This window comes from Merops nubicus, unplaced genomic scaffold, assembly GCF_000691845.1.
Source record: "Merops nubicus isolate BGI_N331 unplaced genomic scaffold, ASM69184v1 scaffold35755, whole genome shotgun sequence".
NCBI lineage: Eukaryota > Metazoa > Chordata > Aves > Coraciiformes > Meropidae > Merops > Merops nubicus.
Window position 1 is genome coordinate 1 of NW_008610918.1, and position 14797 is coordinate 14797.

The 14797-nt window shown below is 43.5% G+C and overlaps 1 protein-coding gene across 1 annotated transcript; it reads right to left on the reverse strand.

The window, feature by feature from the left end:
• Positions 1-2421: 2421 nt before the first annotated feature.
• TMEM43 (transmembrane protein 43) lies at positions 2422-13141 on the reverse strand (the record flags this gene model as incomplete). Its single annotated transcript, XM_008941066.1, has 11 exons — positions 2422-2624; positions 3548-3665; positions 5088-5189; positions 5271-5345; positions 5946-6067; positions 6232-6302; positions 8090-8159; positions 10361-10410; positions 10980-11074; positions 11795-11929; positions 12992-13141. Coding segments are annotated over 11 exons (1191 nt in total), but the record flags the coding sequence as incomplete, so codon positions are not given.
• Positions 13142-14797: the final 1656 nt, after the last annotated feature.

Sequence of the window (14797 nt, forward strand, 5' to 3'; positions counted from 1 at the left end):
GGGTTCAAACCCCAGCATTTCAACTGGTAAACAACAGAGAGCACAGAAATGTAGTTCCTTCTGTTAGCCATGGCACCGCTATGTGCGATGTGCCTCCAGAAGAGCACTTCGAATGCCGGGGCCCACGTCCAGCTCCTGCTGGTACCAGGAATTCTTCATCTGCTTAAAATGGGAGCAGGTACTAGCTGTACCAAGGTGACTCTGTCCTGCCTAACTTGGGACACTCAGCACAGTGATGAGTCTAGCGACTATATTTATGTATAGTCAGTGGGGAAAGAGGCAACATCTTCACAGGGCAGGTTCCCACTCCTCAGCTCCAGAGGCATGCAAATGATCAAAGAGTAAATATACTTTAAGGGAGACCAAAGCAGAGAGGGAAGTTGATTGTACTTTTTGAATATTGATGTTGAAGTACATCAGGTACATGTTCTGTCAGATTTTGGCAAGGAAGCAAGAAATACTGCTTCAGGTGTCTCTACAGAAACGTTGTTTGTGTACGTGCAATACAAGTGAGCTTTGGCTGCACCAGCACACCTGGCCTGGGGAACACTAAATTCTTGTCTCTGAAAGGAGCCTACTTTGTGCTGTTCCTGTGCATACACCAGTCTGTAAGACAAACGTGTTTGAAGCTGTTGTACATATCAGTAAGCCACCAGTCTCTTAAAAATACATCATGGTGTATCCAGTGAGGTTGAACCATCATATTTTTCAGGAACCATGATAGGCTGGAATCAGCCCTGCAGCACCTAGTGGCACAGACCAGATGGCAGCTGCCCTGCTGTTGGGAACTTGCTTCCCAAGACAGGGATGCATTTACATGGTGAACAAAACTCAGCTGCACCTTTACCTCAACCAACAACAGAAAATTAGTTCATGGGGAACCTTCATGTACCTGGATACGAAATGTACAATACTTAAATGTAATAAAAAGCCTACAGACCAACCTTTTGAAAACTGTACTTTATTAAACATACAAAAGCTCAACACTACTACTGCTTTTACCAGCATAACTGAGCCGTGAGACAGAACTGACACCATTCACATACCAGAAGAATGGGAAGAATTAAGGCTAATAAAGCAACTACTGCTTCTCAAAACATTTATGATATAAAACTCAGATCTCTGTACCATTGGTAGGAAACATTTGCTTCTATGTATGTTCAAGTTAAGTTCCTTTGGTATAGGGAACACATTTCTACTAATAGTCATAACTGCTTTTCAGAAATTAAGACATTTTTGTACTGAATTGTGTATACTGAGACAAAAAACACACTGTAGTGTAGGAAGGGCATGTCTGGAAACCAGACGGGCTAGGTGGAGAGAGACTTAAAAATGGTACAAACAGTCTCTAATCTCAAGTACTGGTTACAGCAGAAATACGTAAGCGTGCCATCACCACACTCCAATAAGGCACTCCTGGAACATAATACCAAGCTCAAAATTTAGACTACTAAACACCTATGAAATCAATCAGGCAAAAATAATATCATTATTTAGTTTCATGGATTTAGTTAATTTACCTTATTAAGAGAAATTCAAGAAAGAGCCTGTACACATAGCCAAAAAAACCCAAATATTTTAAAGAATATCTATTCAATTACAAAAGTTTACTTTGTTTCAAGGCAGCAGGTTTTAATTTTAAAAGCTAGTGACCTCTGAGTATCCCTTTAAATAAGTGCAATTCAAAGTTAAATTTTTGGAATAGTTACACAATGGCATAGTCCACACTACCATTTTGGATGCTTAAGCAAGAACCAGTTCAGAGACTTTAAAAGTTGGGGGATATCAACACTTTCTGACAAATCTGCCTTACCTCAGAGTACTGCCAACCTAGCCACTCAGGACTGCAAGTTGCTTTGACAACCCTCAGTCCACACATTTTACTTAAGCATTGTGTGAAATATGACCAAGTTGTGTTTTTCCTTTGAACACACACAGACAGAGACACAGACGTCCAGCTGCATCAGCCAAAGACACATACATGGCTGTGTGTGTCAGCAAAGGCAGCAGAGGAGGGTTGTTGGGGATGGACACGGATTTCCTGGGGATATCTAACCATGGTCCGTGTGACGGATCTGGCGCCTTCTCTGTCACACACAGCGTGCCCCGCCTGACAGTGAGGACTTGCCACTTTTTCAATTCGGGGGGAACCACTATATTCTAAGAGATACAAATCTGCTTTTTCACTCACATTACCAATACAGACACTCCAAAATGCTTTTTTCCTCAAGGCTGATGCCATTGCCTTCCTACATTTCTCATGGATAATGTCTATGAGGAACCAGAGTCGAGCCCCTTCCCCAGCTCCAGGTGCACGCTGCTGAGCTGTGCTGTGCTGTAAGCCTGCTGCAGCAGCCGGGACAGAAAGGCACTGGAGAAGCCTCCAGCCAGGATCTGGCGTGGCCCCCGACCACCTCCTCCTCACTGCTGCTTCTTCGGGGGGACGCGGGACTTGGCGACCAGGATGGGGAGGACGGAGAGCAGCCCGACCAGCAAGGCCCAGAGCGGGCGGTAGAAGAGCCAGCCCACGGAGACGGTCAGCAGCGACAGCGAAGTGGCCACGCAGAAGGCAAACGCCTTTAGTCCAACGTTAACCAGATCCCTCACAACAGGAAACCAATCCACTGCAGGAAGAATTAAACAAGGGATAATGCTGTTGACAAGATGCCAGGTTAGAAGGAAGTCTTATTCAAGCCTAGGAGTTGCATGCGAACTATTGCAATCAAAAGACAGACTCAAAGCGTTTATCCAGGACGCTGGATTTCAGCTAAATATATAAGGCAATGGTATCCTCTTCTCTTCAGTCCAGAAGTAATCCAAAATTAAGTCTGAAGACTTGTCCAAGGTTTGAGAGGCAGAGTAGACCAACAGCCTTGCAGCTATAGAACAAGTCTAGGGCAACTGATACAATATGCTAGCACAAAAATTAACTTCTGGCAACAATAAATCTTCCAGAAGCATGTATATGGATAAATAAATATGAAAAAAAAAAAGAATGCACAGCTACAAAGCAAATGATAGCTTTGATGTCTGAAGTGTATACAAGTTTGAAGCACCATCCTGCTTTTCTCTAAGGTTTTTATTCCAACATTTTCTAAATTTAAAGGGTAAACAAAAACCTTCTTTGCTGTTTGTTCACAGTAGCGTAGAATAACCAGACACAAAGAGATGTTAGTATACAACTACTAATTAAAGACACATTGCAGGGACCACTTGTGGACTGCAGCACATTGAGGTAGACTTGAAAGAACCAGCCCAACATGTGCTTTGGATTCTGATCTTAGTAAGCACTTGGCTGGAATCTTCTGAGCCTGGCAATAGATACATACTTTTTAATATATTTGTTTTAATGCTCACAAAGCAACCACTCAGTTCTGTGATCCTGTTTTCCTGCAACTGCCTACAGTGACTTTCACAACAAATCCAATCTGAGTTCTAACAAGCTTCCCCCTGACCTTCAAATTAATTGCATATATGAGCAAGAGAAGATTCTCTGGGGATTATGATCCTGTTTCTAAACCATTTTAGCTTTCTGCCAAAAACTTACCTAAAGTGTAAAAGATTCTGGTCATTAGGCTGATGCCTACAAACATTGCCAGCCAGCCTGCTGCACGGAGGGCCCAGGTCTTCATGGTGTTACTCTCATGCTCTTTCTGAAACACTTCCTGAAAGCAAACACCATTACATGCAGCCTGTTTCTCAGTTCTTTTGAGATTCTCTTTATTCCAGTGTATTACGAGCAAATCTGAGCCAAGGGCATGTTAGGAGCACAAATTCTCTTGTAGAAGACAAATTGCAGCTCATTCTGCAGGGTCTTTTGTGCACCACTGCAGCACATTGGAACAGATTCCAAAGTGCAGCAGGAGGGAAACCAGCATTTTTCTAAATTAAGACAGCTGAACAAGCACCATTTGACACTAGAAGCATAGGCAGAAAGCACACAGGTTTTGCTGCAAGTTTGTACATTCAACATGACTGTGGAGAGTCAGTTTATGTAATAAAGGAGGAATGATTTTACTTCACTGTGTTTGGAGGAAGAGAGGAAAGGCAACAGTACTCACTAACAGCTGAAAGCAAGCAAGCACTTGCTTCAGGGAAGAAAAGGTAAAAGGTATGTCTGTACTTCAGGCAACGCAAAACATCCATTTGCAAGAATTTTGAGTAAGATTTTTCTTCCAAATGGATTGTGTGCCCCTCTGGCTCTGTAAAATGCACACGTGAAGATGGCTGAGACATCATAAAGCACTTAATGGGAAAAGATGTATGCACAAGTACTCAGTCCTACACAAGCACTCTATGAATTACTCATTTGTAGTGTACTAATTTCCAATCAACTAAAATTCTATCTAATGAAGTTTCAGAACTCACAGCAGAGAGCTGGTTCTACTGCTGCTCTCTCTTAACTCAAAACAAAACCCTTTTTAACTGCTTTTCAGAACTCCTGTAAATTGTTGACATCTGGGATCGTTGCAATGAGGCATGAAACAATCATTAATGAAAACAAACCTACTAAAAGGAGTAAATGAATCACCAAATTGCTGGAGCATGCAGGATTTATTGGAGCATAATGCTCTGCCTGAAGGTTCTTTCTCAGCCAGAACAGCAATAAACTTTCCAAAGAAGCTTATACTCCTGTTATTGGAAGTTGAAGAGAGGATAGCTCCCACAGTTTGTTTAATTAAAGCCTGAATTTTACTATTTTTACATACAACCTTTTCAACACGTGTAAGTGGGAAATTACCAAAGAACAAATGAACACAAGGGGATTTCATAAAAATAAATATATCAGCTACTTTAGCCACAGTTCCTTTACAAAATAAAAAAAAATAACCAGGAATAACTATAGGCAAATTATGAGCTGCTAGTGGGTAAAGCACAGTTTTGCTGCAACACAAAGAACATGCAGAAACTTGGAAAGCAAACAGGCTGTAACGTGTTGTCCTAGAGAAAGGAGAGAGAAAAGCCAATGCTTACATGGAGTATCTCCTCCTCTAGAGCAGGTCTGAAGGAGAATGAGAGCTTACTCCCTTGCTGTTTCTGCACTACCACCTCCAGTTCTAACCCTTCACTTCAGTGTGGTAGCTCACCTCCACAGAGAGATCCCCAAGGTACAGAATCTGCAGGACATCTCCAGACTTGGTATGATAGGGAACCAGCTGGTCGCCTCGCTGACGAGCAATCACAGTCACCTTGGAGGAAAGGCAAAAACATCCACTGGTTAATGAGCTGGGAACAGAGTTTGCAAAGTACAGAGACAGCTGCAGACTCACCTTATCAGCAGAGCCCAGATGGGGGTCATCTCCACTCAGACCTGCATAGAAGAATGAGACACGAAGGTCTCCTACCTACAAATAAGAGAACATTGCAAGTCAGTAAGGATTTCTTTACAGAGGAGAATCACAGCAAAGACAACTCTGCATGGGAACACCCTTTATAGATCAACACTTTTTCTGAACATTTATGTAAAGCCAGAGGATACACAGAATAATTTCCAAGCTGGACTTTTTTTCGGGCCCAGCTGACAGCTCAGATTTTGCTGTTTTGCAATACCTCTCCAATTTACCTGCAGGAGCACATTAACACCAATGAGATCTGATGTTCATCCCTTGTCATATCATCTTTTGGCAGAGGAGGGAGGCAGCACAAGCTGACAACAAGCTATTTCACTGTGCTCAGATCAGTACAGCAAGGCACAGGCAGAACCCACCTCCCAATACCATCCCATCTCTTTCCATTTAAAAGCATATTGGAGTCAAGAAAACAGAAGACAAAGATCAAAAGCTTCCTGCAAGAGAAGCACTCATGCTGAAGGGCTGTACTAAGGGCACCATCCTACGTGATGGCCTGCAGTCTGATTTTTACGTATACCAATAGAAATGGTTCATACCTCACTTTCTTTTTCACAGACTAGTAAACACTGCTTTGGTTTACCTTCCTCATCTTACCTCTGGGCGCCTGGGGTTCTCGCTGTGGTAAAAGTAATCTCCTCCTCGGGTGACATCAGCGTGTGGATCCTCGAGGTGCGACAGGCTCAGCTGCTTGAAGTTGTCAATTTTATCCACAAGACCTAAGCAGAATAAAGAATCAAGTTCAGGTCCAGTATCTAACTTGGACCAGCCAATTTGCTGGCTGGCTTCCTGATTATCCTTGAAACACCTGCCGTTGTGGAAAGAACCAAAGTCCGCTGCTGATTCAACAGTAGACACAAAGGCAGCACAAACCAATCCTTACCCTTGGAAAGAACAAAGCTGCCAATCTGGACGTTAGGAGAAACAGCAGTGAAAGACTCCACAGCCATGGCACTGAGGAACAGAGAGCCTCTGATTAGTCCCAGAATTATGATCAAACTCCTGATTTGCAGTATGTAATACGCAGCACAGACTAGGTGCAATGTCAAACATCAGGAGAAAAAAAGAACTAAACTGCTGTCATGCTGTGAAAACAAATCCATCAAGAAACTGTGTCCAGACTTCATAGTTTTGGAGCCACTACAATAAACAAAGATGCAACTGTCTCATCCCCTGGCCTGACCATCCACTCACACCATGGGATTTCCTTAGCTTTTTCTGTACTGAACTTATAATGGACTGAAAAGGGGTTCAGCTCTTAAGAAGCTGTTCAGTGGTGATAAAGAGGTTTTGAGTGACAATGAATTACATTCCTAGATTAATTCCTGCAACATTTAACTACAGTCAGAAATGCATTTTATTTCTGGTCTGAATTTATTTTGCTTCTGCAGTCAACTGCTAGATCTTACCTGCTAAGTTAAGAAACCTAGATCACAAATGTTCTCCATATAAAGGTACTTCTACATCATGACCAAGTTAATTAAATTCCAAACTGAGGAATCCTTTCCTTACAGGCTTGATTTCAGCTCATAAGTAGTACTACTCTAATCTCCCTGGCAGTAAACAACAGATTTTATTTGCACAAATTGTCTTAAGTTGCATAAAAAGATAAGATGGATGGAAGGAAGAAGATATGTAGCACATAGTTAAAGTAAAGCTTCACTATTGCTAGGCATGAATTCTACAGTTCAAACATGTCTGTGTACCCTGTGCTGTCTCACACAAGGATCCACCACAGTTATGCTCAGTCTCCTTGGTTTGTACCAGTACTCTCAGATGAAATGTTCTTAGCTGCAGCACTTTTTAAACTATGTGCTGCAATAGCACTAAATAAAAAATGTTTCTTATTCTCAACTGGAAATTTGCATTTATTGGAGAAGGCTTGGAGAATTTGCATTAACAAAAAAGTGTGCAGGGAGAGGAGAGACAAAGCAGGTGTGTCACCTCTGCATCCTTTTATCCATTGTCTCTCATCTAAACAAGTCTGCTCATTGGGACTTAAAACCACATAGATCTTTGCTTTCCTTCCTTAAGTAGTACTTCCAAATTAAGAGCAGTGTATTTGGATGAGCCCATGGAGCAAAAGCAAAGTTCTGGAGATTTTGCAAAGTTCAAAACTTGTATTGAAGTGCTGGTCCTGCTGTCTCTCCAGCTGTATTCACTCACACATAATGGTTTTTGCCAGGTGACATCTTGCACTCTAAGGAACAAAGCAGGTGCTGTGAGAATGACAAACAAGCTGAAACTCAGCACTAAAAATGGCCCATTGTAATGTAACCAAAATGCTGCAGATGAGAAATGTGTGAAAAAAATTCTCATGGGCAATTGCCACAAACAAGCCTGTGAGCTCATGCCTGCTAGCTTAGAAAAAGCAGCAAGCAAGGGGTGTGACAAGCTCACAGGATGCCTGCTATTCTAACCCTCTACTTGCAACTAGTAATAGGCTGCACTACAGACAATAGAAGTCAGAAAGGAACCCTTCAAGTTCTCCTACATGAAGGCCACATAGTCCAGAGGTAATACAATAATAGCCTGACATCCAGTCATTACTAATGGACAGCTTAATCCTGGATCCACCAGGCAACTCTGAACTGCTCTCTAATTTCTCTGTGCCTTAGTTCTCCCAGCTACGAGAAGACCAACAGTTTCCATCTGTTTCACTGTGTCACGAGGATTAGTCATTTAGCTGACATCTTGGACCTGATAACAGTGTCAGAGGGACTGTGCCAGGGGTAAGTTACCTTGGGTTCTTGTGTCCAATTTCTCGATCAAAGTTTCTGCTGTTCACAACTTCCGATTTCCACTCAGTATCTAGAGAAAAGGATATGAAGGTTGAGGAAGAGACAGGAAGAATTGCCATGAAGATCTTAAATTACTGAAGACAGCTCTCAATCAATTAATCAGTTCTAAGTTACACTTCTAATAATACTGTTTACATCAAGGTATGTATGTGATAGGCTGTACTGATACTTAAATCCATCCTCCTGGCATATTAACAAGGAATGGCAGGATTTAGGGGAAAAAAGGAATTTCAGGGATAAAATTGTAACTCAGCTTTGCACAGCAGGAACTTTGCTGTTGCCATCTTCCATGATCAGGCTTTGATTCCCAGCTCCACTCTTTGGGAATAATCTGGTTTTATAAGGAAAGGCTGTGGGCTCTGCTGGAACCACAGCACACCTCAGCTCAGGGAAGCAACCGAGAGATGGTACCTGTATGTACCACCCTCAAAAATGCACAATGCTGCCTTTGTTCGGGTCACAGCAGCCTTCCCACATCCCTGACCAGACTCCAGTAGGTTCCTTTTAACTCCTGTTAAACTAGAGTCCCTTTTTGGTGCAGCTTCCATATCAAATACTGCTTGCTCTACTTCCATGAAGGAGAGAGGAAGGAAAGGGAGTTTGGTTAAACAGTGGAGTATGAATCATTGTATGGGATATGCTGGTGTACTATAAGATACACGGTAAGACTGGAGGGGGGTGAGGGGGTTTGCTGCAGAGATGGTCTTCAGGCCTGAGGCTGCCCTGTGTTGAACACAGCTGGCTCCCCAGGGAACCCACTGCAGGCTGCAGCTCAGCCCGTCAGTGAAGTCTGGAGCACCTCCACGAAAACATTTTTAAGAAAGGGCAGAAAACAAAAGTGGAAGGGAAGGAACAAAATGCAGTGACAACAGAAGGAACACCAGAGTCAGAAGAGGGGGAGGTGCTCCACAGCAGAGCAGATATTCACTGCAGCATGGGGACAATCCATGCTGGAGCAGGGGAAAAGTGTGAGAAGGAAAGAATGGGAGAGATCAACCACTAGGTGCTGGCTGTGGCCTGCCCCTCGCCCTGCCCCACTCCAGGAGGGAGTGTAACCTGTGGCAATACAGGGCATGGGGAGAGGAGTCTGGACTGAGGCTGAGCCTAGGAACGGGCAAGAGCAGATGTGTTTTGCCAACACCCTAATCAATAACTAAATATTTATTTTAATTGACAATAATTTAATTTTGTTCTGCCCATGATGGCAATTGGTAGGCAATCCTATCTTTATTTCAAACCCCAAGCTCTCTCATTCCTGTTCTTCCCAATCTCTCCCTGAGTCCTGCTGAGGGGGAAAGTAAGTGAGCAGCTGTGTGGGCGCTTGGCTGCCACCCAAGGCTAACCCACTACATCTAATAATATACAGACTTTTACTGGACAGGATCCATCAATCTTACAAGGGCAGCTGTTTTTTTTTTAAAATGGAATTTCTTTTTGTTCCTCGCTACTGTAAGGCTGCTTTTCACAGCTCACAACCACTAGCTTTGCTCCTTCTGTATCTCCTCACTGCAGGGCCCCACGCTTTACTGACCTGGGGCAATTTTATGTTCACACCCAGAAACTACTGCACACCCACGTTACACATCCATGTGCTTTAATCAGAGACAAATGAAGCACAGAGACCAATCTCCAGGTACACAATGACTCAAGAGTACCTTTCTGGGAGATCAGAATAACGCTCTCAGTTCTGCTCCTGCCAAAAAAGCATCTGGCAAAAGCCACAGACCACATCAGAAGGTGTTGGTGGTTTTCATTAGCTGGTATCTACACTTAGACTCTCAACAGGCTCTCTTACAGGCTGGAGCTATGCTGTCCTTCCCTGTCTATTCTCTTCTGCTCATGCCTGACACATGCCCAATTACTTCACTTCTGAAGAGTAATTTCAGGTGTAGGTTTGAACACTCTCCCACCTCTGCCCATCTCCTGTTATGGGCCCTATCTCTGCATGCTGCTCTGACCCTCTCGAAGTTCCAAGATATGACTTTCTGTAGTAGGTGCTTGCTAACAGCATACCTCCTTTCACCTCAGTTACCTCAAGAAATGGAAGCTTTATCATATGTTTAGGAAATAGAATTTTTGTTAACTTCTTGCAGTCTTTTCCTTTCTTTCCCAACAAGAATATACAAGGTTTAAAACAAAAATCAAAATGCACAGAGATAAAACTCCAAAGTTCCATGCATAAAAGAAAAAGGACTTTGTTGATCAACTTACTGTATGAATACTTTGTCTCTTTCTTAATCTCACCATTCTCTTCATATTCCCTGCAGAAAAAAAGGGGTGGGACGAGAATGAAAACAGTGCACACACACCCCTGCTTAGGGCAGAATACACTTTGCAAATGAAACGCACTGACAGCTCACTGGCAACACAAACTTATCTCTACATGTAAACCAACTCTTCTCTGAATTATCCATTCTAAAGACACAGATCCTCTGTACCAGGAGAAAACCATACACAACTGCTGAACAGCCACAACCCCTTTATTCCAATGTTGGCAACAAGGAGGTGTTGACCAGATCAATGTGAAACAACCAGCATTAAAGACAGTGAGACAAGGTGACCTAAATCAACAAGTGCTTTACAGGTGCTGTATCATAAGAACGTTAGAACTGAGAAGTTGTTTTTCACACTTTCATAACCTCTGACTTTTTTTTGTGTGTGTGTGTGTGTGTGACACAGAAGACATTTGAAATGTGAGTTCTGTGGGGCTAGGCCAACAAAATAGCTGACAATTTTTATACTTTTCAGGGGGTGAGGTGGGGGGTGGAGTGATAGGATCCTGTTATTACAACAGCTTTATAGACACCTTTTAAAGATTTATTTGACTTACTTGGAATCTTCATATTCAACCCATTGGTACATTTCCACGTTACGCTTAAGTTTGACAGCCTGGATGGAGAGCCCATAGCTGGGATCAAACAAAGGCTATTTAAAAATTAAAAACTACAAGTCAGTATAAATGCTGTACCTCAAACTCAAACATTGTACTTTTGTTATCAAAACCATTAATGTACCACACATTAGAGTAGTGTAGTTAGTACTATGTTACACGCAGTTGGCTACAGAAGAGATCTTATAACTGACAAAGGGATGGATCTCTCTATAACACTGAGAAACCTGACCAAAGGAATCACCATCAGAAATTATTACCACAGTGAAGAACAAAAGACAAATGCTGGCTAATGGTATGTAGGCTTAAGTGTTTAAACCAGGGGGAGATTTAATGTGGCTGGAAGCTACCATGCTGTGTTACCTTCTGCAGGGCAAACTGCCCACAGAAAGTGGCATTGCTGCTGAAAAGTCAGAATTTGCAGAGTCTCTGAACTGCCAGAGCCTAAAAGCTTTATGGTATCATGAACACACAATATGTTCCCTATACAAAGGGGAATTGAAATTATCCACCAAAGGGAGTGGGAGGGTAAACACAGCTAGAGATAGCTTGGGAGCAGGAAGACCAAGGCTGTACAGCATCTCCCCAATTCCAGGCCAAGAACCAAAGCTTGGGCAGTAGCTGGCAGTGGTTACAGAGGAGGAGAGAAGGTATGTGTCTTCTCCCTGGATAGCAAACATCATTTTAACCAGCAAAGACTTCTCCTTCCCTCCATGCCTGAAACATTCATATCTTCCATATACTGTTTTATTTACCTTAGATGTACTCAGAGAGCCAGCTAAGTGCACCAGTCTTCCTTCATTCTGCTGAGACACACTGTGGATGCTATCAAGAGGGACCACAAGAGAAAGCCCTTCATCAAGGGATTTCGCTGTCCTTACAGCTCGTCCCTGCAACCAAGAAAAGCAAAACTGAGTTGTGAAGAATCCGTGGTACAGCAGTACAGTGTGAAAAAGGTTAGCAGACCTCAAGACTGCAAGGAACAGTTGTATCTTCAACCTCAAGTCACATTCTCAAAATGCACTTGTACTCCTATGCTCTTTTTCTCTCTCTGATCAAGTTTGGGGCAGTACTTCCTACCCACGAAGCATGGCCATCAACACTGACTAAGTTCCTCAACCACACACAGTTATTCCTACAAGGGTCTAAAACTATTGTTCTTCACCTCTTGTTTGTTTTTCATGAAGAACTGCAAATATTATGGACCTGTGCATGAATAACTGTAATTATGGTCCTTTTTCCAGAGACCCAAACTGCTTGGCAGAAGCCTTCCTTACATTACCATCACATTACCATGGGCTTTTTCCTGCAAAGTCACTGAAATTGGGAGTAGTTCTCTTTCCTTTTGTAGAGGGATAAAAGGAAGTCTTAGGTGAAAGTTCACAGAATTTTGCTCCCCTACTCCAAAACTGCCAAGAGCATGTATGTTTACAACAGAAGGGTGTTAGGATTCCCCACTTATTGTAATTATTTTTTCAATCTAAAACCAAGGCTTAGAATAACACTGAGAATCATGAACACCCTCGATGTTGCAACATGGAACACGAATGGCTTTAAGACAATCATGCCAAGACTAGAAGTGAGGATCCTACATTATCCAAAGAGAGAAGACTGGAACATGGCTGGCTCACAGAACCCTCTTTGAATAATACCACAGCCTGTTTCTACCCCAGCTTACAAGTTTTGGGTCTTATCTCTGATCACACACTGCCACTACCTCTACTACACTCAGCTCTATAAAAACACTATTTGTGGCCCTGTAATTTCAGTCTTCTGTTGTATCCCAAGCATAAGTACCAGGCTCTCCAGACATAACGCCCTCTTCTCTTGGATGAAGCAATAAAGCTTTAACATGGCCATTTCAGTAAGTCTATACATGCAAAACTAGTTTAATATTGTCTCAGCTAAAGCATTTTAAAGCTGTGTATAAACACTAGCAGTATTTCACTTACTTCATTGGTAAAAAGAAGGTAGAAAGACAGAAGAAAAGTCACAAGTCCCATCAACATGCCTCCAGAAGTCTCGCTGAGCCTCTCCAGGAACCCTGGTTTGGACTCACTTGTGATTTTAACATGTTCTTTTCTGCTGCCCGTGTCAGAGAACTGTCAGAGATAAACCAAAAAATGCAATATTGCTGTGAAAGAGGAAGGCATTTGGGCCCACAATAACTCTCTTAGCTTTTTTTATACTGCTGCTCTACAGAGTAGCACCTCTTGCCTTGGAGGAAAACTCTCATAGAATGACTTAGGTTGGAAGGGGCCCTTAGAGATCATCTAATCCAACCCCGCTGCCAAGGGCAGGGATGCCCAGTGAGACCAGGTTGCTCAAGCCCTCATCCAGCCTGGCCTTAACCCCTCCAGGGAAGGGGCATCCACAACTTCTCTGGACAATCTATTCCAGAGTCTTACCACCCTCGTACTGAAGAGCTTCCCAAGATCTAGTCTAAATCTCCTCTCCTTCCATTTAAAACCATCCCCCCTTGTCCTGTTGCTGGACACTCTTGTGAAAAGTCCCTCTCCAGCCTCCCTGTAGGTTCCCTTCAGGTATTGTAAGGCAGATATCAGGTTCTCCCAGGGTCTTTTCTTCTCCAGGCTGAACAATCCCAGTGCCCTCAGCCTACCCTCATAGCAGAGATGCTCCAGCCCCTGGATCATCTTTGTGGGCTCCTCTGGACACATTTCAACAGATCTATGTCCCTTTTATGGTGGGGACACCAGAACTGGACACAATATTCGAGGTGGGGGTCTCACAAAGGCAGAGTTAAGGGGGAGAATCACCTCTCTTGATCTGCTGGCCACACCCTTCTTGATGCATTCCAGGATGCAGTTGGCCTTCCAGGCTGCATAAGTGCACTGATGGCTCGTGTTGAGCTTTTCATCAACCAACTCCCCCAAGTCCTTCTCTTCACTGCTACTCTCAACCAGCTCTGTACCCAGTTTGTAACTGTGCCTGGGATTGGCCCAACCCAGCTGCAGGACCTTGCACTTGGACTTGTTGAACCTCATGCAGTTTACACTGGCCCATTTCTCAAGCCTGCCAAGTTCCTTCTGGATAGCCTCCCCTCCCTCAGGTGAGTCCGCTGCACCACAGAGCTTAGTGATATCAGCTGACTTACTGAGGGCACTTACTGGCACTTAGTGCCACCATCCATGTCAATGACAGAGATGTTAAACAGCACTGGATCCAGAACAGAACCCTGAGGAACTCCACTTGTCACTGGTCTCCACCAAGCCTCACCACACTTTCAATACCAGACGCATAGTAAAAAAAATTCAAGCCTAATGGTAAAAAATAGTTGCTATTATAGCTGTTCAGCATATTCCTTCAAGCTCTCTTCAGTCTATTTCTAGGTTCTCTTTTTAGTGTCCACGCCCACATCCAGGCTATGACAAATTGAGTAATACTCCTGAATTCCAGACCAGCTAAAACATAGCTATAAATAACAAGTTACATTTTACCTCACCAGTGGAAAAGTGCCTGCATACTTTAAAATAATTGCATCTGGAGCAACAAGGAGAGATAGCTGAAAACACAGTTGCTACTGCTGTCTTAGCCAGTACCACATCAAAGCAGGACAGCCCAGGGGTACCCCAGTCCGGGGGAACAACCGAGCAGCAACTGCAGCTGAGCACACGTAGCCAGAGGAGGAGGTGAGGCTTCTCTTCTGCTCATCTCGAGATGCCCGGCGGGATGTGAGCGCGGCCCCGCGGCTGCCCAGGGCACCCCCCGCGCCAGACGGGCCGCCCCGGGGGAGCATC